A 24884-nucleotide genomic window follows, 5' to 3' on the forward strand; every position below is an offset into this window, starting at 1 on the left:
TGAATTTTTTTTTTAATTTTTAATTGTATAAATATGGATTTCCTGTTACATTGAGTGAGTATGCCATCTTAAAATTTCTGTTTTTATATTTCATTAGCTGGTGTATGCATCGCAGATCACTAATAATTTCATTAGGAAAATATGTACTGAATTGGCCATCCTCTAGCTAAGCTGTGTATCCACCAACAACTCACAGGCAGCGTGCGTGGCAACATGTAGCTACCTTTCGTTAGAAAATGACCCATTATCCTACAAATATGGTTACAGATTGTTACAGTATCTGAGATATGTATGTTGTTTGTTTAAACATCAGAAATATGAAATTAATCTAGTTATCAATTTAATTATTAGTCCACTTAAATGAATATATAATATCCAGGTATTTCCACTTCATATATAGAGACAGTAGGAAAAGGTTGAGTCCTTGCTGAAAGAACAGTAAGCTGGATTCATACTCTGCAGGAGCACATGTGCACTGGAGCCATTGCTCAGACCTGGAATTAGACTTCTGCTTTTACCCAACTCCTCCAAAACTGAAGAGCTGCAGAGGGCTGCCAGGTATCTGACACAAATAATATTGGTTAAACTGGATTTCAACCCAATTCGAAGGAGTCAACAAATGAATGTAACATATTTAATCCAATACTTTGTATACGAGAGAATACAATTGCATTACGAGTACGGAGATTGCAGTTATTAGATTTGAGGTGGCAATAAGTTATGAGGGCATACAATTGCATTACAATTATCAAAGATATAAGTCTCCCGGAGACTGGAGATGGTAAGAGCAAGGAGCCATGCAGAGAAGCAGAGGGAAAAGACAAAAGTGCCTGTTATAACACTAGAACATTGTTATAATGAACTTAGCCAATCACATTATCAGTAGGCACATTCCAATCTATGCCTTCCTTGGTGCCACCTGGTAGTGTCTGTTTTACATAATCTGTCAAGCCTGAACAACTAATGCATTATATTTGGTCTAGCACACAGAAACAGAGACATGTGTACATAGAACATGAGCAAAAAACAATCGTCAAATTACATGATATAACTTCACATAAGGCATATATAGGAAAGAGATGTACATAAGAACAATTTAATGGATAGTAAAAAAAGTAGGACACATAGAAATTATTATTATTACACTATGACAAGATAGTTATATGGTTACAGAGAAAGAAGTGGTAACAAATGAAGACATACAATAATAAACTGATACAGGTGAAATTAATGGATTTGATGAGACCATAAACTACCAAACAGACTGACAAACCAAAGACCAGGACTACTATTATGGTACATCTATTATGGTACATTTAAACAATCTCTATGATGAACAAACTTGAATTTTAAAAGGGCCAGAATAAGTGATTTTATATGTATATATAATAAATATTAACATGTTGCACCTCTACCTTGTGGATGAACCAATGATAGGGAGAGATGAGAAGAGCAAGTCAGTAAAAAAGACACTTAAAGGACCACTAGGTCTAGCCAATTCAAAGGCTGTCTGGCAAGAACTGCTTCTGCTCTATGTAAATACATAGGTTACATAGTGGTGATTTGTGCAAAACAGCTTTATAGATAAACATTTGAAAAACTACTATTGGGGTGGAGTGAAACATTTATAATCATAGTCTTGAATTGGACTTGATCTTCCCCGGCCTTGGTTTTGCCCAACCTTCAGTCTCGGGCTCTGTCTTAACTTGGACTCGCTCCTTTCCCTGCTGTCCCAGTATCCTCTTGGTCTTGCCCCCCCTTCGGTCTTGGTCTTCAATCTGACTCAACTTGCTCCGGTCTTGGTTTTGACTAGGTCTCGCCTTAGGTGGTCTAGAAAACAGCTTGGCTGTTGGAATAAGGTTATTTTGGTGGCAGGCATTGTTGGGTTTTCGCCAAACATACCGTGTCCAGAGAATGGACTTCCAGAAACCTTTAGGTTTGCCCAGGTGGTCTTTGGCCAAGTTAAGATGGGCAGTTTGGCCCTTTTTTGACATCAGAGGCTTCTTCCTAGCAACCCTTCCATGAATGCCATGTCGATTCAGTGTTCTTCTTATTGTTGAAGCATGCACAATAACCTGAGATGCAGCAAGGGAGGTCTGCAAATCACCAGATGTTATGTTTGGGTTGGCATTTACCTGATTTATTATTTTTCTTGTGGCTCTTGGGGTTATTTTGGATGGGCGTCCACTTCTAGGCAGAGTTGCTGTCATGTTAAATTCTCTCCATTTATAAATAATTTGCCTCACGGTGGACTGATGGAGATCAAATTTCTTTGAGATTTTTGTATAGCCTTCCCCAGACTGATGTGCTCTCACTACTTCCGTCCTGATGTCCTCAGAGATCTCCTTTCCCCTCGGCATAGTGTTTTTTTTTTTATTCACCTGTATGAGTACCAGAGGGGAGAAACAGGCATAGAGTAAAAATAAATAACGCAACGCGTTAGTTAACAACAGTTAGCTGCTTAATCGAACGTATAACAATCGAATGCATACCAGCTAGCTAACGTTACAATTACATTAGCTAACTAGCCACGGATAACAAAACAAACAGCCAGTTTAAGATATATCGCTACAGTGTATATACATGTATTTATATACATGTATTTAGATAATAGTTAGCCATCTACTGAATGTAGCATTATGTCCATCAATATACCACTTAATGTGCATTAAACCACTACAGTACCTCAATAACTAATTGTTTGGCTTGCTCTGTTTTTACCGCGGTTGGCATTCAAAAATATTTGTGCATTACTGCCACCTATTGTGTTGGAGTGTGGGCCAGCTTCAGGTATGGTCTAAATCATTTTGGCCAACCCTGTCTCCCCTAGGAATATAAATACATTCTCTATAGAGAAATCTATTTCCTTGTTTACCGTTCCACCCCATCAATACCTTCCTGAATCTTCCTAACAATTTGTTGAATGTCTTCCGCTCTTCCATAATGCCCAATGCCCATCTGCAAATAGTGATCTGCCAGTTCCAATCTGCCAATACCTGGCTGAACCTGACAGTAACAAGACAGTAATATTGTGTAGGTCCCCCTTTTGTTGCCAAAACAGCGCTGACCCATTGAGGCATGGACTCCACTAGACCTCTGAAGGTGTGCTGTATCTAGCACCAAGACGTTAGCAGCAGTTCCTTCAAGTCTTGTAAGTTGCGAGGTGGGGCCTCCATGGATTGGACTTGTTTGTCCAGTACAGACCACAGATGCTCAATTGGATTGAGATCTGGGGAATTTGGAGGCCAAGTCAACACCTTGAACTCGTTGTTGTCTTTCTCAAACCATTCCTGAACCATTTTTGCTTTGTGGTAGCGTGCATTATCCTGCTGAAAGAGACCAATGCCATCAGGGAATACCGTTGCCATGAAAGGGTGCACATGGTTTGCAACAATGCTCAGGTAGGTGGTACGTGTCAAAGTAACAACCACATGAATGGCATGACCCAAGGTTTCCCAGCAGAACATTGCTCAAAATATCACACTGCCTCTGCCGGCTTGCCTACTTCCCATAGTGCATCCTGGTGCCATGTGTACTCCAGGTAAGGGACGCACACGCACCTGGCAATCCACGGGATGTAAAAGGAAATGTGATTCATCAGACCAGGCCACCTTCTTCCATTGCTCCGTGGTCCAGTTCTGATGCTAACATGCCCATTGTAAGTACTTTCGGCAGTGGACAGTGGTCAGCATGGACACCCTGATTGGTCTGCGGCTACGCAGCCCCACACAAACTGCAATGCACTGTGTGTTCTGACACCTTTCTATCAGTACCAGCATTCACTTTTTCTGAAATTTCAGCTACAGTGGCTCTTATGTTGGATTGGACCACATGGGCCAGCCTTCGCTCCCCACGTGCATCAATGAGCCTTGGTTCCACCGCTTTTCCTTCCTTGGATCACTTTTAATAGGTACTGACCACAGCAGACCAGGAACACCCCACAAGGGCTGCAGTTTTAGAGATGCTCTGACCCAGTCATCATTTTTCCTGCTTCTAAGACATCAACTTTGAGGACAGAATGTTCACTTGCTGTCTAATATATCCCACCCACTGACAGGTGCCATAACAATGAGATTATCAGTGAGATTATTCAGTTCACCTGTCAGTGGTCATAATGTTATGGCTGATTGGTGTAACATCACCTTTTCCTCAAAACACAATCTGCTGTTGAATGTCCTTTTACTTGGAAGACAACATGGATGTCACCATCGGCTGATCACTCCTGATGGTTTGTTCATGTAATCACAACCTGAATCAGGTCATCAGGAAGAATTCACCAATGAATCATACTAAAATGTACTACTTGTGATGGAGATGGCCCCAGTGGTGCTACCCATGCTAGAACAAGTGCTATAATAATACAAATACAAAGATGAGATCTCTCTCCATCTCACTACAGTCACACAGCATCTGAGAATATGCACAGGTTTCTTTCACACTGTTACATCATTGAAGACACTAACATAACAGCTTAGAACTTCTGCATTGCGCATCAACATTGAGTTGTTCTGGAAATGTACCCAATTTGCAGATTACTTTATAGATCTACATTATACCGCTGAACCTACCGGAAACCAGCAATGGAATGGTTTAAAATCTGCAAATCTGCCCAACCAGGGCACCAGACTATGTAAAACAAATTGCAGGACAAAAGCAGTCGCAAAAACTCGTTCAATAAACAATGCACGAGAAGCTGTTTAATTCATGGAGGCAAAAAAAGATAGGGTTTGTTAAAAGGCTGTAGAGAAGCTGTTTAATATTGAGTTGGTTTCAATGTTAATATTAATAGAACAGTTCTTACAAAATCTACATTATTTACACAATCAACCCTAAGAACCATTCTGGATTTAGGCACAAAATAAAAAGAAAGCGTAGTCCTTTTTGATTAGATCAAATATGCAATTGTTACAAAAATAACCCATTATGAATACGAAAATATGACATTGATGTGAAAATATGACCTGATCAATAGCCTAGTTTGATCAATCAAACCTTAGTTTTTTGTTGACAAAAGGTGCATCTCTGAACTAGAAAAAACCTCCTACAATCCCAAATGAAAGAACCTAAAAGAGTTATCTTCCGTATAAACAGAATTGGAGTTCAGGACAAATTCTTGAAATTATGAAGGAAAACACAAACATGTTTATGAATATTTTAAGATGTTTCATTAACCATTTAAATGTTGTTGAATATGGGACAAATAAAAAAAGCATTAGCTTAACCCTCAAATTGGACCTGAGCATAGAAATGGAAAGACAGCCCATGACACAGCTATTTGGCTTCTGAATACCTCTGTCCTTTTCTGTGAGCCAAAGACCAAAATGGTTCAGAGGTTCAAAATGACTGCAGGAGATTACCGATTAATGGCAATTGACTGTCATACTACCTCATTAATATTTGTAGATTAGTCAGGAGTCACAATTTACCCATTAAACATTGTGGTTTCAATCCTCTTGAACATGGCTAATTCAAAGCATTTAGATTAAACGAGGAGGCTAAATTAACAAATATTAGAGAACAGTGACATTCTTTGGTATCTGAAAGTGTGACCGGTCAGATTCGATGAAACTGGTGTATGGCCGAGTGGAATTTGAAATTCACTGAAATAGATCATCATCATAGCACTCAGATTCCTTATGGGAGTGGGCTATTTAACTCAGAAGTGTAAAGGGCTTTTACACATTGCCCTGTACCAAACATACAAGGTAAAACATTGCAAATACATATTTGATTTAGGTGTTCACGGGTTCCGTATAATTTGGGTGATAAATGTAATTTGGGGTAGAAGTACAAACGGAATCAATCCATTTGAGAATCATGCACAATTAAAATTAAACTTGAAAAAGCCTTTTGAGTTTTCAAAGACATCCAACACCTAGGCCTACACTGCGCGCAAGAATGAACCTTCCGATACAAGAGTGAGAAAACACCACAAATTGCTTATTCTTAATCTGCTCAGTCAGAAATTCAAACTAAACCAGAATCCTAACTTCTGAGTCCAGTATTCTGGAGCTATATGAATGGATGTTTAACATGCTGTAGTAAAGGTTTGTTTTGTAAGGTTTTTAAGGTATACAAACTGTAGATTGAGAAAACTGGTTGACCTAGTGTTTAGGGAGCCTCAGTCCTTTAAGTCTTTCTCAGTACTGGTGAGAGTATAACTGTAGGGATCCCAGAATTTTTATCAAACACTATAGTCTAATTCAGATGTGTTCATTCAAATCAGAGGACATTGCGCAATGGTAACAACTTATTCCCAAGTCTCCACAATAGCCAGACATTAAACTCCTCACCCTCTTTGCAGCATTAAGTAGATAAAGTACATTCATATTTCAGAGTCTGCAATACTGCTGCTGTAAAAACGGCTTTATAAAATAAATTGGACTACTAAAGTGACGTTCTCTTACTCAAAGGCAGGATTAAAAGAAAAAAAATCTTTACAATGTTATAATCTGTTAACCCTACTCTTAATTCACAGTTGAAACTCCATATTCATAAAATAACACATGCATCAGTAGTTTCTCAACCCAACCCATTATGTCAACATCAATCTCCATTATAATACAAATATCAACAAAAATCTATGAAACAAACTATGTTCCACTCCATTATACTATGAGCTGTGTCTAGCAGTAGCACCTCAACAAACCCAACTAAGCTCAGCTGCATCTTCTGCCCGACACCATGCCCATCCTGTCCCCGTCATCGCCAGTAAAAGAGGAGCAGTGTCAAGTCTAGTGACACAGGGGGTCAGGCTATGTGATGACAGTTAGGCAAGGAGACATTATAAGGTGCATTTCAGAAACTCTTTACAGACTTTCCTCTGTTGGTTCAAACATTGACAATGCATGTCCAGGAAAGTGTCTGGCGGATGACAAAGCAGAAGCGGCTGATACCATTCTTACAGCCCTTCCTACATCTCACTAAGGCAGCCCAAAACAGCAGAGCGCCTGCTCTATATGCAGCCAAAGCCCATGCTTGGTAAAAACCCGTTGTAATGTTCTGCTCGTGTGAGAAATTCCATTGTCCATAACGTAGAGAGTGCGGTACTAGCTTTTTCCAATGGCGGTGGTGGTGATGTTTCTTCGGTGAGACATGGGGAGTGTGATGCAGACCAAGGTGGCTAGGAGTGGGTTCAAGGCGAGACCGTCTACGTGCTTTCCAGTGCAGTATCGTCTCAGGGCGCAGGGTCCTGTGGGCTCTGCATGCGTCTCTCTGCAGCTTCTGCCATTGTTCTGCGTCGGGTCAGATCTGAGACAGGGGCGTCTTCCTCCAGTGTGGGCAGGTCTTCATCCTCTGGGCTCTTCCTTAAATATTTCCTGTTTAATAAAGACGTCAAGGTTAATGTGGGATGAGCACTACTAACCCCGGCCTACTGGACAGAGATAGCAACTGGTATCGACTCTAATCTGAAAATAATTCTACCACCCCGGAAAGAACCTTTTTCCTTTCCTTTCCAAAAAAGTCGAAAAGGAAAGTTTTGAGTGAGGAACAACTTTTTTGGAAAGGACAGAAAAAGGTGCAGTGGTCGCTTAATTTTTTCCGGAGCTGTATTTTGAACTGTGTCATCTGAGGGCTGGTCAGGACAGTCATCCAGCCACAAATAGGCTGTGTAAAATCATGTCGGCCAAGTTGGTAACAAGTTGTGTTCATCATCTCTGCAAAGCTATGAATGTTTCCCCTAACTGAATACAGCCATGTGATTGGACAGAGTGGGCCGGTGTTGCCAGTGGTTACGGCGTCGTACCTCCGCGCCTGCTGCAGAAGCTCATCTTTCCTCTGCAGCAACATCTTCTGTCTCTCCTCAGCAGACTTGGAGAAGCGGCTCCCTCTGACCTCTAGGTTGTCCAGCTCACTTGGGCCTCCCTCCGCCCCTCCACTGGCTCCCGCAGCCTCCTCTGGGCCTGGGTTCATCGGCGGAGGAGGGCGCTCAGCGTTCTGGAGCAGGGCAAGGCAAGTGACAGGCATCTGTAATCAACACCAGCTGACACCACAGCGTACATCACCCAACATCTTGCACCAAATGTCTGAAGGGTGGGACATACCAGAGCAGGAAAGGGCACCACGATGCGTCCCTCTAGAATGTTGTCGGTGGTGACATCTACAGAACGGGTCAACTGAAGGTCCTGCAGCACCAGGTGGTAGGGAACCTGAGGAAACATCTCCTGAATCTGATGGGCCTGTGGGGAGTAGAACACTATATTACCCAGCAGTGTCTATTCTAAAAAGCATGCTGAAAGGACAAACCCTCGGTTTCCCGGGGGGGGGGGGTGAGAAAAGGCTGACACTGACCATGGCGTTGAGCTGGGAGTTGTTGGCCTGCTGGGCGATCCCCAAGATGTTGGTGGTGTGCATCACCTCTACCGAGAAACTGGGCAGCCAGCTGGCGATGCGGGAGCCTGGGAGGACAGATCACCACACTAGTCACTTTCTGCACTATACGTCGTGCAGAAATTTCGTTAGCCAGCTACAGCCGGCTATTGGCCAGTGAAATAAGTACAAATCCCGTAAAATGATTGGCCAGTCATTGCAAACCCATGAAATAACGGTTGCAGGGATGTCACCCGATCCAGGTTTTCTGGGCTCTAGCCCTGACCTTTTCAGCCAGCCCTAACTGTTTTAAGGGCTAATATTTGCTGAGCTCAAAATCTTTTACAGAGATGGCGTCAATTACTTGCGTGTTACTAAAGCAGACAAACACTTTGTTTCAATGGTACTGGCTAGTAATAACCCATTTCATAGAACTAATAGCATTTAAATTAGTTTATGATACTGTGGCCTGTATGTGATCTGTAAATTAAAATGCTACCAGTCACATTACCAAGTGTAAAATGGAAACCCAGACGTCACGTTAGTATTAACTGTAGTTGAAGCACTAATGTAATCATCATAAAAAAAACAACTGCGCATGTACCATCAAAGTGGAAGAAGTGGTTGTGCTGGTTGAGGTGTGGTCTGGCATCTGCAGCAGGGCCTCCTGGACCCAGGTTATCCTCTAGTGGGAGTCCAGCCCCCTGTTGCTGACCCCTGGCAGGGCCCCCATCACCAGTGATGTTCAGGGACATCCTGCACGTTGGACATGATGTGTCCTGCTCCAACCATGACCGCAGGCAGGAACTTAGGAATAACAGAGTCAAACACAGAGTCAAACACAGAGTCAAACACAGAGTCAAACACAGAGTCAAACAATACTAGGCCACAGAAACCGAGGCAGTTGCATTAGGTCAAAAAAAAATAAAATAAATAAAAACAAACTAAATTCAATCCACTATGAGGAAAGAATGACTCGGATGTTACAGTTGATATTCAGTCTCCTACTTGTGGAAGAGGTGTCCACAGGGCAGTTTGCGTGCTGTTTGCATGGAGTCCCAGCAGATTGCACAGTCATCATTGTTGGCCACAAGTTCTTCTTCTGTGGCCACTGCAAATCTGAGTGGTTGCAATAAACACAAATGTCATTAGCCATCTTTTGGTTAACAGCTAGATTTCTCACTTATTTCACAACATACAATTTGAGAGAGCAAGAAGAACTAAATTTAAATGCCCCACTCAGCTCCAACTTCAAATAGACTGGTAGTTAGGATTGGGACTGTATATACACACCTGGCCTCCATATTGTTGATGACGCGGAGGTAGTTCTTATGGCGTCGAACACGGCGTTGCACCTCGTGGAACAGATACCTCAACTGCATGAAGATCACTAGACTAGCCATTGACAGCCAGATGTTACCAAACAGCTGATGGGAGACAGGGTTCAAAAGGTTAAATATCAAATTCCACTCAGGCTGCAGTCCCATTCACTAGTCTTCTTCCAGAAATGAAACTCAAACTTAAATGTATTGGTTCACTCTGAGAGAATAAAGGGAATTTCCAACAACTTTGCAGTGATAAATTGAAGGGTTTTCAGCTGAGCCAAAGTAAAAAAATAAAATAATAATTAACACTTGAACATCACATGACAAAATTATGAAAAGGACCAGTTTGTAAGTCAACCTTGATAAAATGATTGGTATCAGGGGCTTACAGCATAGCTTTAAGATCTCTTATTATCAAGGGGATTGTGTTTCTATCAAATATCTGCCCAATGAGTGAGACACTTCCAACCACGTGGTTTTACTTCATTAAATTTGGCCCGCTAGAATTAGGCAAAACGTGAAACCTGTGATGGTTATTCCATCGATCGACACTCTTAAAGGAGTAAGAAACAGAGACAAAATTCTCTAGGCACAATACATGTATAGGACGACCAAGAACACATCAGTTCAAGAATCTCCACAACAAACCTTACTATGGTTAAAGGGTTGATCATCTGGACCACAGCTGTAGCTACATGAACACAACGGTGCTGTTCTGTGCATTTGACAAACACACCTTGAAACATAAAAACCAGGACTAGTTTAGTCAGCCATCTTGTGTGCCTGACTGCAGACCTAAGGTAGTTGCTCCGGCCCATTCACTTCCAATACATGTCCACAGCCCAGAGGGGGAGCTCTCACCAGCATGTGGATGTGGTGCATGAGGTCCAGGGACAGCATTGCCAGCTCCATGATGAAGTCAGTGTAGTAGACATAGGATCCCTTATTTTCCCAGGTGCCTGGGTGGTTCAGGTCCCACAGGTGGATGGCGTATCTGCAGAGAAATCTGCACAATCAGCAACCAGACAAAGGCCTTACCTGTCAATGCATCTTATATGCCACGTTTTATTTATTTATTTTTTTAAATGCGGCATTGTTCTACTAAAATTAACTTATTCTTGCTCATTAAAAGTCTAATCCTGCATTCACTTTGATACTTATCTACCTGCGTATGGAAATTACCACTGAGCTAGACCTACTGGATCAGCGATGGCCTAACAGCTTACATGTTTTTACAATTAGGCAACAGAGACTAAGCCAGGCGTTTTCCCAAGCACTATTACAACTCGGCTATAAACTTCATATACAGTGGGGAGAACAAGTGTTTGATAACCTGCCGATTTTGCAGGTTTTCCCACTTTCAAAGCATGTAGAAGTCTGTAATTTTTATCATAGGTACTTCAACTGTGAGTGACTGAATCTAAAACAAAAATCCAGAAAATCACATTGAAGGATGTTTCCACCTCCATGCTTCACGGTTGGGATGGTGTTCTTGGGGTTGTGCTCATTCTTCTTCTTCCTCCAAACACGGCGAGTGGAGTTTAGACCAAAAAGCTCTATTTTTGTCTCATCAGACCACATGACCTTCTCCCATTCCTCCTCTGGATCATCCAGATGGTCATTGGCAAACTTCAGACGGGCCTGGACATGCTGGCTTGAGCAGGGGGACCTTGCATGCACTGCAGGATTTTAATCCATGACGGCGTCGTGTGTTACTGATGGTTTTCTTTGAAACTGCGGTCCCAGCTCTCTTCAGGTCATTGACCAGGTCCTGCCGTGTAGTTCTGGGCTGATCCCTCACCTTCCTTATGATCATTGATGCCCCCCGAGGTGAGATCTTGCATGGAGCCCCAGACCCAGGGAGATTGACCGTCATCTTGAACTTCTTCCATTTTCTAATAATTGCACCAACAGTTGTTGCCTTCTCACCAAGCTGCTTGCCTATTGTCCTGTAGCCCATCCTAGTCTTGTGCAGGTCTACAATTTTATCTCTGATGTCCTTACACAACTCTCTGGTCTTGGCCATTGTGGAGAGGTTGGAGTCTGTTTGATTGAGTGTGTGGACACGTTTCTTTTATACAGATAACGAGTTCAAACAGGTGCAGTTAATACAGGTAAAGAACAGGAAAAACTAACAGGTCTGTGAGAGCCGTAATTCTTACTGGTTGGTAGGTGATCAAATACTTATGTCATGCAATAAAATGCAAATTAATTATATAAAAATCATACAATGTGATTTTCTGGATTTGTGTTTTAGATTCCGTCTCTCACAGTTGAAGTGTACCTATGATAAAAATGACAGACCTCTACATGCTTTTAAGTAGGAAAACCTTCAAAATCAGCAGTGTATCAAATACTTGTTCTCCCCACTGTAGCCATGATGGGTATCCAAAAACAAACGCAGGATGCTCATAAACTTAGCAACAGTCTGCTTATGAACACCAGGAATGTTTTATCCTAACTACTGAATGATGCTCTTCCCTGAAATACAGAGTAACCTCATCCTGATAACCCTGTAGAACATAGCAGTCGTTAAGCTAGTGTTCGCAGTAACAGAAATTGAAATTGCTGAAGTGGCCTGAAAGTATTAGAACTGGTTAGGTCCAGAACTTCTGTCATCTGTGGAACGATACTGCAGCTATGCAAGGGGTTAGAATGGAGGCTCACCTCATGATGACATGTCCAGTTCGTACCGTGACCAGCAGACACTGTAGTGCAGAGAAATGTTCATATTATTATACAAATAACTTATAGCAAGCATTTATTTATAATGCCTTCACAAAAACATTAAATAACAAATGAGATGGATGTCATTTTCACACTACTGAGGTTGCGATGTATAAATACTTAATTATAACAGGGCCGAAACAAATTCCTTCAAAGGGGCTCCTTCCAAGGAGGGTTGGCCAGGATTAGTGGCTTCAATCTGGGGGGAGCGGGGTTGCCCTTACCTCAGCAGCCATGAAGGAAAGGGTGTGCATGCCATGGGCGGCTCCCAGGAGGCCACAGACTACGGCCAGACCACAGCAGCCCAGCAGCAGACAACCCAGTAGGGCCAAGACACGCACGTGGCTGTTCATAGGAGTAGTCGGAGAGAAGGAAAGCTACGGGGGGGGGGGAGGGTTACAGACACACATTACACCTGTTCTATTTAAAGAACTAGATACATTTATACTGCATATAGTCTGGATACAAAGAGACTAACACACAAAGCATTGCCAGTCCAGATAGCCACACATTAACCAATAGGACCACGCTCATAAAAAGGCAGCCAGAAACAATAACTGACTAGTTACACAGACCTTGATGACACCCAGATCTGGATTACATTAGTTATAGAATAACTTTTAAAACAAGTGGCATTGGTCAAGAGGTAGGCATGCCTTGGAATCATCTGCGTCATCATGCGATACTGTACTGACAACTCCAAAACACAGGTCTAGTGACACATATATACATGCTTATATCGTAATCAAGCTAACATACCATAAGACTGTCAGAACATCAGACTATCACTGCAGACAGCCGCAACTTGCCTGTTATTTCTTACTATGCAAAGTAGTGTTACAAAGGCTATGGCACACAACCTAACAGCCCTATATTATCATCTGTTTGAGTTTATGAAGGGACCTACAAAGAGCACTGAGTCAGTAGCCAGACCTAAGACTCTGGCTTGGATGGGTACATCTGTAACTATTAATAGACCTAGTCCTGAACGCGATCAGGTCTCTGGCAGTCACTTACTGTGACTGAGTGTATAGCCTACAGTGTCATATCAAAGGCATCTAAAACGGGCAAAGGTTTACTCTGTAAACAAGTAAACAGGGTCACTCGCCCTACAGGGTAGTGAGTAGGTCATCTACATTTACAGTGGCACTCAAAAGTTCAACTATTATCACAGCGCATTCACAGCTGTCTTAGAAAAGGAAGTAAATATGTAATTATTTACATTTATATTTGTTATTAACAGTGGTACAAAAAAAATAACATTTTGATTTAATGTTGTAACAAGTCCAAGGTGGTGAATACTTTTACTGTAAGTCAGTACTTTCTTTAAGGTTTTACAGTAGGTTTCCTTATAAGGCCTCTATTAGGACATGATTCCCGAAAAAGGACTATTACCAACAACTACAGACAGGGACTTATAAGTACATATAAGACGTACATATTCAAAGCGGTCTTTGCACAGCTGGACCATGAGGTGGAGGAAGACCAGGGCAGAGAACCATAGACACCACATGACCACCTCTTCCACTGTCTGAACGTTCAGAACACCAAAGATGAAGATGAACTTATAGAAAATGAAGTTCCAGAATTTGTCCTTCAGGTGCTGTGGAGAACAAAAGACTGGTCAGATCAAGACTGAGGAAACATGGCTGAAACACAGTATTGTACACTGAAAGACCAATGGAAATATGAACGCAATATATCGTATGATATATATTTATTTATTTTTTATATTCGCCTAAACATCAGTTGTTACCACCACAACCTCAATTCTCACCTGCTTCTCACTGACTCGGAGGGGTCCAAACACTATGCACTGGATCATCTTAGCCACCAACATCAGAGAACAGCAAGCTGTATTCACCAACACCTGAGGAATAGACCACTTAGCAACCAAGTAATAATTCCCAATTCATTTCTTTTTGTCTTGCTGCTTGGCTTAGTTGAGTCAGTGTTAAATGAGACTCACCCATACAAATAGACTGTCAGTGACGAGGTACCACATAACAGTGGTCGCCAGCTCTGTATCCGCATCCGCAACATCACTAGTGGTTATATGTTCTAGACCTAGGCCGCCGCCTCTATTATCCCCTTCTGAGGGGGCAGGTGGCGGAGGCTCATCCAGGTCGGGAAACCCAAACCCCTGTTCTGTCACAGTAGTGTAGGCGCTGAAGATGCTTCCCGCAAGCAGAGCCACACTCAGCGCTGTGTAGGTCCGCAGACTGGGCCAGGGAAATCTCTCCAGGAAAAGTAAAGGCATTGGAATGTTGATGGTGGACGTCTCTCACACAATACTGTTGAAGTTTAGCCTAATAGGCTTAACACAGATTCTCACCACAACCTATGGGGAGAGATAAATCCGTTAGTTAGGTAGCTAATGCATGCAACTAGTTAAAGCCTTGATAAAGGTAGGTAGGCCCAAGGTTCTTTCACCGGGTTCAGTTCCTGATTATTGTTAGCTGTGTCCCTGGTTGGTAAGCTAGACTTGGTGGATAACTCTTAGTTGTTTTTTGTAGCAAGCAAACACCTAAACACAGGTATTCAACCTTTTCTCAGGGATCCCCAGCTGTACCATGTATTTCAATTGTTCCAAAACTAGCTAACCAAATAAGACTTGTCAGCAAATAATCAAACCCTTCATTAAAGAATCAGGTGTCTGGGGGTCCCTGAGGAATAGATTGAATAACTGTCATTCAAACAATGCCCATTTTGGTCAAGCTACAGGGCTTGCTCCAAGTGATCTACCGTCCTGTTAGTTAATACAGAACACCTGATTTCAATAATTAGCTGAACGAGACCCACATTTATCAAAAATGTGGTTGGAGAAAACTACAGGCTCTTCAGGAAGAGGGTTGGGCAGCCCTAAGCTACACAATGCCCATGACATGTAACGTTACGGCGGCGCTAAGCTGGCTAGGCTAATTTGTCTAACGTGCAATGCTAGTTAGCTTGAAAGCTAGCTAAGAAAACTAACTAACAAGCATTATCCGATGTTAAACTGTTCAAATAAAACGATTAAATTCGACAGAGCTTGCAACACAACGTTTACGATGTAGTTAATAAACCCAAACGGACAATTCACCCGTCACACTCAGTATATAAGGTTAGCTAGCTATAATAGTGTACAGTATACGCTAGCTAGCAATAACCGAGATATAGGTTGCTAGCTAGCGTGTCATTAGCTATTGTAGGTGAAATAAATCGAAAGACTGTTTAAATTAGAACTACGATTTTTATTCAACTTACAAATCAATAAATTTGACACTAATTACCTTATGTCCAACACCGATATCCACTTTACGACGATAACTGTGCACTCAAATCCGCCGACCAGAGTTTATGTTGACATCTTGTTTATTTTTCTCTGGCTTGAGACACTGGAGATCGAATTCTAAACTACGTCATGACAACTAATTCATAATAAAAGTCGGTCAAAATGCAACATTCTACAGATCAATACATCTTTTTTTCAAATGGACTCAAGACAATACATTAATTGAATAATTGTGTAAACTGTAATGGATAGGATTTTTATTATACTGCGACCATAAATACAATCATAAAATACCAGAAGCCGACTACAACCTACAGACTCTGGCCCTCCCAATGCAACATTCGCCAAATTCTTCAAGGATCAACATTCTTAAAAATAAACATTTGTGAAAACATTCTATCCTGTAAACCTAAAACCCCTCAGGCTCCTTCCCATTCACCCATATCTGTTTCATTTCTGAGTAACTTTGCACTGGTGACACTTGCTACTCTACTCCAGCGCCTAAGAGAGCACACTGCCATCCCTGGGACAGCCTTTAACTGCCTTTTATGTCTTACCTCTCTAAATGCAATCAGTTTCTCTCAGTTAGGCAAGATCAGAGGAGTTCACATTAATGGGTGGTGTTCCATGAGGGTCAGTGCTAGGACCTATTTTCTTCCTGTTATACATGCTCCCATTTGGCCACATCTTCAAACATCACAGTGTTCAAATCCACTGCAACAGAGATGACACACAGGTGTACAATAAAACCAAACTTGGCACATCTGCAATGTGAACCCTGGCCAACTGTGAGGTAGAACAATGAATGCAGAACAACTTCCTCTAACTCAATAACAGCAAGACAGAAGCAATGCTCATAGGCATCCCAAAGCAAATCATCAACTCCTACAGCATCTGCCATGTCTTTGATGGCCACATCATTCCCCTCTCCACAGTCATCACCAACCTGGCTGTAAAAGTTGACGCTACTCTCTCTTTTAAGGCCCACATTAGACATGTCTGTAAAACATTGTTGTTTCACCTAAGACCTTCTTTCACCTTTTCTGATGTAGAATAGCTTATCCATTCATTTGTTTTCTCCAGAACTGATTATGGGAATGCAGTACTAGAGGGCCTGCCAGCAAGTTCAATCCATAAAATACAGCTCATCCAAAACACTGCTGCAAGGATCCTGAAACAATCAAATAAATCTGCCCACATCACACCTCTCCTTGTTGACCGTCACTGGCTTCCTGTCCCTCAAAGAATCTACTTTAAAATGATCCTTTTAGTCTATAAAGCTATTGATGGCCTTGGACCCGTCTACTTATCTGACCTGCTCTCCTCCCATGAACCTCCACGCCCTCTATGGTCCAGCAACCCCAGTTTGCTCAATGATCCAAGAACCTGGCTCTGAAAAATGGATGACCGCACTTTTTTGTACATTGGACCTGACATCTGGAACTCCCTTCCTGACAGGCTCAGGGCTGCACAGACTGTCATAGCTTTAATCAGGCCTTAAGACAACCTGAGGCCAACTGATAAAGATGTAGGCCATCTTTATCAGTTGGCCTACACTTCCCTTTAATAAACATATACTGTACATTATTATATAATAAAATGTATGATAATTTTAGTTTACTGTACTATCATTATAGTTTAATGTATATATTCTGTATATACATATATTTATTTTATCTGATATTTCTTTTATTTAATATTATTTTCTTATTTCTTATTTTCTTTTTAATTCACTGAGATTATTCCTCTATAATGAAAAGCGCTTTACAAATGCAATAAATTATTATTATATGCGGTTAATGATTTGAGTTGTTTCAAATATTTATTTTCCACTAAATGTTTCAGAGTGCCTTAGATATTCCTCATTGAAACATTCTCACCATCTATCAGTTTGTTGTTTGAAATCTGGTGTTTACACCTAGAGACCTTGGTTGGCTTTAAGTGGACCCTTCTCCACCTTGGCTGTGTTGTTGTTTATAGTATAATGTATTTTTTGTCTTCGGGCCACTGACCTTCTGTAGTAGCTCTGTGAACCCTGAGCTTTCCCTTGAATAAACTTTCTAAATAGCGTTACCTAATATTCTAAAATTGTAAACTTTTTTTCAAGTTATTTACTATTACTATTAAATTACAATGACCCTTTTTCTCTCTTTCAATAAATCTTCATGCTGAATAGGAAACTGTCACAGTTGCAGGAAGGGAGGGAGGACACAAGGCACAGACCAAGTAAAGGGAAACATCCTTTTAATTGTAGCACCAAAAGGACCAGCAAACCGCAAACTGCACCACAGCAGAACTGGCACAAACAATATTCCACCAACTCAGGGAAAAACAGAGCAACTTGTATAGTGTCCCCAATTAGAGGCAAGATGGAGCAGCTGCCTCTAACTGGGGCCAACCAAAACACCAGCGCAGAGATGCCTAGAGGCACCTTTGTGGTCAGGCTCTGACTGTGGCCCCCGGGCACATAGAGATGCCTAGAGGCCCCCAACCAGGACCTGAGAGAACAAGGAACTGAGATTAGTTCTGGTTTTGTTTATGAATCTGGGTGTGTGAAGCCCTAACCCAATTAATGTTGTCACTGACTTCTAGGAAACAGAAAGACAGTGAGGGTTGCAGAGAGGATATGTCAAATAAAATGGTGCTGGGGTTGGAGTCTATTTGGTTCTTTGTCAATTAATTCAATAGGAAAGCTGTGTTTAATATTAAATTACCAAAATGCAAATGTAGATGTAAAAAGTAATACTTGCAAAGCATGCAGAGTATTAGTATTATTGATGCACTTCACACATAAACAAGCTTAAACTTCAAACAGGACTGTTAAGTGTTTGGTAATTCAAAATACAGTGCTCTAAAGTACAGTGGATATAAAAAGTCTACACATCCCTGTTAAAATGACAGTTTTTGTGATGTAAAAGAAAGAGACAAAGATAAATCATCATCATAGGATTTCTTCCACTCTTAATGTGACCTATAATGTGAACAATTCAACTGAAAAACAAACTGATATCTTTGAGAGGGAAACCTTTAAAATAAAAACCTTACAATAACCTGGTTGCATAAGTGTGCACACCCTCTTAAAACTGGGGATGTGGCTGCGTTCAGAATTAACCAGTCACATTCAAACTCATGTTAAATAGAAGTCATTACACACATGCCATAATTTCAATTGACTCTGATTAATCACAAATAAAGTTCAGCTGTTCTATTAGGATTTTCCTGACATTTTCTTAGTTGCATCTCAGAGCAAAAGCAATGGTCCACAGAGAGCTTCCAAAGCATCAGAGGGATCGCATTGTTGAAAGATATCAGTCAGGAGAAGGGTACAAAATAATTTCCAAAGCATTAGATATACCATGGAACACAGTGAAGACAGACATCATTAAGTGGAGAAAATATTGCACAACAGAGACATTACCAAGAACTGGACATCCCTCCAAAATTGATGAAAAGATGAGAAGAAAACTGGTCAGGGAGGCTTCTAAAAGGCCTACAGCAACATTAAAGGAACAGCAGGTATTTCTTGCAAGTACAGGCTGTGTGCTACATGTAAAAACAATCTCCCATATTCTTCATATGAATGGGCTATGGGGAGGGTGGCAAGAAGGAAGCCTTTTCTTACAAAGAAAAATATCCAAGCTTGGCTGAAGTTTGCAAAAATAAACATCAAGTCTCCCAAAGGCACGTGGGAAAATGTCTTATGGTCTGATGAAACCAAGGTTGAACTTTTTGGCCATTATTCCAAAAGGTATCTTTGGCGCAAAAACAACACTGCACATCCCCTAAAGAACACCATAGTGGGTATGCATGTTGATGGCAGCATCATGCTTTTGGGGCTGATTTTCTTCAGCTGGAAACAGGGCCTTATTCAGGGTGGGGGGAATTAAGAGCAGTTCCAAATACCGGGCAATTTTGGCACAAAACCTTCAGGCGTCTGTTAGAAAGCTGAAGATGAAGTTCACCTTTCACCACGACAACAACCCAAAGCACATATTCAAATCCACAAAAGCATGGCTTCACCAGAAGCCCAGACCTGAATCCAATTGAACATATGTGGGGTGATCTGAAGAGGGCTGTGCACAGGAGATGTCCCTGTAATATGACAGATTTGGAGCGCTTTTGCCAAGAAGAGTGGGCAAACATTATAGATCACATTAAAGTTGGAAAAAGTTCTGACATGGTTTCTCTTTGTCTCATTCTTTCACATCACAAGAACCTGGCATTTTAACAGGGGTGTGTAGATTTTTTATATCCACTTTATCTAGTTCTGAAATATATTACATGAACGTCATTAGTGGCCACTACAATTTCTTTTAACTGTCAGCATTTCTTTGAAGATATAGTTTTTCCTCATAATAAAATCAGTTTGATGTCAACGCCTTTTATAGAAATGTGGTAGTGTGAAAAAACATATTTCCTGTACTTTGCAAAGCTAAAGGGAAGTAAAGATTTTGCTGGTAAAGCACTTCTCTGTCTGACTGAGTTCATCAGACAGGAGACTTGTAAGGCACAGCAATCCAGAGCATGACCCAGAACCATTCCATCAACAGTCCACAGTCTACACGTTTAGAGCCAGCCATGGATCCTGATCTTGAGTTTTCTGGTGGGACAGCGGCGGCCAGTGTCATCTTGGGCCTGTCATTCCTGGTGGGGGCCCCTGGGAACCTACTGGTGATCTGGACCATCCTTAGGCACCTCAAAAAGTGCTCCCACACTGTGGTGCTCATTCTCCATCTGGCTGTAGCAGACCTGCTGGTGCTCATTACCTTACCCGTGTGGATTTACTCCTTGGCCCGATCCTGGGTGTTCGGGGAGGCTTTCTGTAAAGCCACAGTGTATGTCGTCTATTCTTGCATGTATGGCAGTGTCTTCCTCATCACCCTCATGAGCGTTGAGCGTGTCGTCGCCGTGCGACACCCCTTTGCCTCAGTGAAATGGAGGAAGAAGGGATCCCTGAATAAAGTTCTACTAATCCTGTGGGCTATGGCCCTCCTTTTCAGTGTTCCAGTCATTCCAACTCAGGTGGTGCTGGGGGACCCTGGAGAGGAGCAGTGTCTCTACAGAAACTACACCTCAAACGTTGAAGAGGCAGGGATTGTTCTGCTGGAGACCATGGTGGGCTTTGTAGGGCCCTTTTTTATCCTGGTGGTCTCCTACAGCTGTCTCTGTAGCCGCATTGCACAGATGAACTTCAAGTCCAAGCGCAAGTCCACAGGCTTGATTGCCAGTGTGGTGGTGGTGTTTGCCTTATGCTGGATGCCACACCACGTGGGCAACATGCTCTCCCTGATCATCCTCGCCATCCAGGAGTACCACCATGAGGCTGCAGATCGTCTAGAGAGTTTCAAAGCCACAATGACCTTTATTGCCGGGGCTCTCGCCTTTATCAGCAGTTCAGTCAACCCGTTGCTTTATGTGTTTGCGGCACGTTCGTTCCGGAGTTCCCTGAGGGAGACAGGGATCCAGAAGTTGTTCCGACACATCTCCAGCACGGCCCCAGGAGAGGGGACTAAAGAACTGTACTTTATGACCAAAAAACAGAGCAGCTCTCAGATGCAGAGCATCAGCTCCCTATGTATCACAGAACCCAAGGAGCAAATGGATGTACAATGTGAAAACTGTTCATCCTGACCTGGTCTGTTCAATACATTTCTGATACCATTTGTGAGTAAATTACAAAGTTTGATTTTTCACACTGTTTCTGTAAATTTACTTTTAGAATGACAATTGTTGATACCTTAAATGTAAGTATTACATTAACAGTAAGGTCCACATTCATCTATTATAATTGTAATTTCATATTAATTTCATGGTCAAATAGTGTTATTTTCCATATGCCATAGAATAACAAATATTTTCACAGTATACTTTTATGTAGTTTTAACTAATGCTGCAGCTATTTTAGGAGGGTCTGAATGTACTATAGGTATTCTGCTGCTTCGCGGTTTGTCACTACATTTATATTTTACCATTGTGATCTGGATAGATTATATTTCATCCATTGATTTAGGCTTCATTATTGCAACATAAGATTTCACCCTTATCCCATCAATATGAGTTTTAACACTTTCTTGCTGGATGGTTAGGCAAGATGGCATTAATATCTGTCGAAAGAATAACCATATACATTTTATATTGGTAACAAAGTTCAAATTTTACACATATTCTGTTATTGTTTAAATGATAATATACTTAAAATCAATCCAATAATTGAATGCTGAATTCCCTTACTTTAGATTACCAGAAAAACAATTGAACAAAATATAATATGTGACGATGGAATTGAGCTTGTGTCCTCAAACGTTAACAAATCTCAACAATGTTTAACTATTTTCTCAAATAAGATAAGTTGAAGACTTTCCTAAATCTAGAACTACTGTGTGCGCAGCATTACTGTTTATTGGTTATAGCCATTGGTAAATGATCGTACCTTTTGGTAATATCTACTGAGGTTGGAAAATCTAGCAGAATAGCATTTCATTTAAATGGTTATGAAGGCCTGGTGAATCCTGGAGGACTTTTACATTGAGTACAAACAGGTTGAGGTTAAGTGTTGAAAGTGTCTAGAGCATAGAGAAAGCTAATCACGGAGGCTACCAAGAGGCCAACAGCAAATTTAAAGGACCTGTAGGAATTTGTGGAAGGAACTGGGCACTCCCTGCATTTTACAACCATTGCACACATTCTCCACAACTCTGAGTTGGGCAGAAGACATTTCTCACAAAAAAGAACATCCAAGGCCATAATGTATACATTTAGCAAACATTCTAATTAAATCTCCCAAAACCATATGGCAAATTGTGTTTTTGTCTCATGAAATCAAATATATGTTTGTTGCAAAGCCAACATGACCCATCACCTGAAGTATACATTACCTACTGTCAAGCATAATGGCGGCAGCATCATGCATTTGCCCTGTTTTTCTTAAGTCAGTACAGGGGCTGTCATTAGGATACAGTGGACAATTAAAAGCTCCACATGTCATGATATTTTGGTGCATACCATGATGCATTTTTTTGAAAGAAAAGCTGAAGGTCAGAAAGAATAAAAAATATTTTAAAAATACCAAAAATACCAAATATGTTTTGAATGTTTTGTGTTCTAGGTGTAACAGGGGTTCTCCAGAAAATAAAATGGTTAAACACTTTGATGCTACTTTGATCTCACATTTGAGGACTTAGCAAGCTGAGAGTCTCTGAGAAAAATATTATTTTTGGGTCTAGTTTCATGAAATTCTCCATGTGATGTGAAGTCAAATGTGAGTGATTATTATATAATCACTCACATCACTCACAAAATGTTATAATTTTTTACCTTGCAAATAAGCCTTGAATATTTTACAAATACGTGCATTGTAATGTTAGTTACATGTCTGATAATCCTGTAGCCTTTGTCTACATGGCACATCTATTTTGCAACAGCACGAGTCATGCTTTCAACTTCCCTCTTCCCTGTGAGGATTGCAACAATAACTAAATTCTGTGTGTCAAATGTGTCCCATTTGACCACTGAACAAAAGAGGAATTGTATACTACTTGAGTACGGGTTGAAATGAAAAACATTGTTTTTCAGGGCTTTGTTGTTTTCCTATATCAACTAATTCTGCTTTCAATTTTATAGAATGTAAATAAAACAATATTGTTTTATTAGATAAATTATTGTTTTAAGTAGAATTGCTTGAATCAGTATCATCCTGTTGATTTTTATTGATAGGCCAATAGGTGGCAGTGTACCTATTAACCAGTTATTAAAATGTTGAAACATTCACAAGACATGGCTTCTTCTCTCCTTGTCCACTTGAATCCATTTACCCTAATTTAATAGCACATTTTCTAAATTACTTTGAATTAAACTGTAAAGGCACTCATCTAACATATTTACCAAAAGATTAAATGCAATTTCTCTGTAAAAAGAAGACCTAAGATTTATATTGGTGTCTATCTACTGTCTCTTAACAGTCACATAACATTTGGCTGGTACTCTGCCTCATCCTGCTCTAGTAACCCTGGCTCTATTTAATGTTTTATGCTGCCACTCAGTATGCACAAACAATCGCACTCACACATACACACACACACACGCCATATATAGACACACGCACACACTCAATCACGCACACTGTTTTTGGTTTTACTACAATTGTTTGTAATACTTAGAAAAATACTTAGAAAAGTATTTCCCTTCAAAGTCATACTTTGCTTAACAACCAACCCCAACTGTGAACTTAACTCTGAACCTAATCTTGATTCTAACACTAACTGTAACTTTTACCCTAAACCTAAACCTGGCAACAGCATATTACCCTACATCACATAGCTGGCATACTGCTGTTCTAAAATTCCATAACAGTGAAGAGAGAAATGTTCTGTGTTGGTTGCTGTTTTACAGATGTTAACAGGGTGTCGTGACTCTGGTCACTTAAGATCCCATGGCACTGAACAACATAAATCCGGAAATATTTATTTACAGCACCAGTCAAAAGTTTGGACACACTCATTCAAAGGTTTTTCTTTAATTTTACTTTTTTTCACATTGTAGGTTAATAGTGAAGACATAAAAACTATGAAATTACACTTATGGAATCATGTAGCAACCAAAGAAAGTGATAAACAGATCATAATAGAATATTCAAAGTTGCCCTGACGACAGCTTTGCATTCTCTTGGCATTCTCTTAACCTGCTTCATGAGATCTTCCCCTTGAATGCATTTCAATTAACAAGTATGCCTTGTTAAAAGTAAATTTGTGGTATAAATACATGTGAGCAAGGGTATACCAACCCCAACTTGATTTCTTTCTTCTGCAGCAGAAGGTGTGTTGTGACAAGATAGGGGTTGTGTACAGAAGACCATCATTATGTCTGTCCTGTACTAGTCCATATTATGGCAAGAACAGCTCAAGTATGCAAAATGGAAACATATTCCATCATTACTTAGAAACATGGAAGTCGATCAATCAATTTCAAGAACTTTCTAGTCACCAAAACCATCAAGTGCTTTGATGAAACTGGCTCTCATGAAGACCGCCACAGGAAAGGAAGTTACCTCTGTTCCAGATGAAAGAAATTAGTAATTAACTGCACCTCAGTCCAAATAAATGCTTCACAAAGTAATAGACACATCTCCATGTAAAGTGTTCAGAGGAAATTATGTGCCTCAGGCTTTCATGGACGAGCTGCTGCAAAGAAACCACTACTAAATGACACCAATATGAAGAAAATACTTGTTAGGTCAAAGACACAAGAGAAAT

At 40.8% G+C, this 24884-nt stretch overlaps 2 protein-coding genes and 1 long non-coding RNA gene across 4 annotated transcripts; 1 reads left to right on the plus strand and 2 right to left on the minus strand.

Annotated features, from left to right (window-relative positions):
- Nucleotides 1–620: 620 nt before the first annotated feature.
- On the minus strand, nt 621–2767 carry LOC117595396. Its single transcript, XR_004576634.1, has 2 exons — nt 2686–2767; nt 621–2381 (listed from the first exon to the last, which is right to left on the minus strand). It is a non-coding gene; the product is annotated as an uncharacterized LOC117595396 (long non-coding RNA).
- A 1954-nt stretch (nt 2768–4721) lies between these two features.
- Nucleotides 4722–15764, minus strand: amfrb (autocrine motility factor receptor b). Of its 2 annotated transcripts, none has more exons than XM_010891215.3 (14): nt 15635–15764; nt 14332–14703; nt 14140–14232; nt 13801–13965; nt 12587–12739; nt 12303–12343; nt 10497–10629; nt 9604–9737; nt 9319–9429; nt 8915–9117; nt 8293–8399; nt 8046–8180; nt 7748–7938; nt 4722–7319 (listed from the first exon to the last, which is right to left on the minus strand). In XM_010891215.3, the coding sequence occupies exons 2-14, from the start codon at nt 14620–14622 to the stop codon at nt 7178–7180; spliced, it is 1899 nt and encodes a 632-aa protein (XP_010889517.1). In that variant the 5' UTR covers nt 14623–14703; nt 15635–15764; the 3' UTR covers nt 4722–7177. The 2 variants fall into 2 exon arrangements, with proteins under 2 accessions (XP_010889517.1, XP_010889518.1); XM_010891216.5 differs by lacking the exon at nt 15635–15764 and adding an exon at nt 14796–15051.
- Nucleotides 15765–20051: 4287 nt separating this feature from the next.
- On the plus strand, nt 20052–23400 carry si:dkey-148a17.6 (uncharacterized protein LOC108190685 homolog). The gene has a single exon (XM_010891218.3). The coding sequence runs from the start codon at nt 20161–20163 to the stop codon at nt 21265–21267; it is 1107 nt and encodes a 368-aa protein (XP_010889520.2). The 5' UTR covers nt 20052–20160; the 3' UTR covers nt 21268–23400.
- The last annotated feature ends 1484 nt before the right edge of the window (nt 23401–24884 follow it).

Source organism: Esox lucius, chromosome 2 (genome assembly GCF_011004845.1).
Source record: "Esox lucius isolate fEsoLuc1 chromosome 2, fEsoLuc1.pri, whole genome shotgun sequence".
NCBI lineage: Eukaryota > Metazoa > Chordata > Actinopteri > Esociformes > Esocidae > Esox > Esox lucius.

What these genes read in the sequence shown, in the direction of transcription:
- si:dkey-148a17.6 (XM_010891218.3), top strand. Translation starts at nt 20,161, where the DNA reads ATGACCCAGAACCATTCCATCAACAGTCCACAGTCTACACGTTTAGAG.
- amfrb (XM_010891215.3), bottom strand. Translation starts at nt 14,622, where the DNA reads ATGCCTTTACTTTTCCTGGAGAGATTTCCCTGGCCCAGTCTGCGGACC. An exon ending in TTTCCTTCATGGCTGCTGAG is followed by an intron (nt 12,344 to 12,586) that starts GTAAGGGCAACC and finishes TCTGCACTACAG; the next exon opens with TGTCTGCTGGTCACGGTACG. An exon ending in ACTGGACATGTCATCATGAG is followed by an intron (nt 10,630 to 12,302) that starts GTGAGCCTCCAT and finishes ATTTCTCTGCAG; the next exon opens with ATACGCCATCCACCTGTGGG.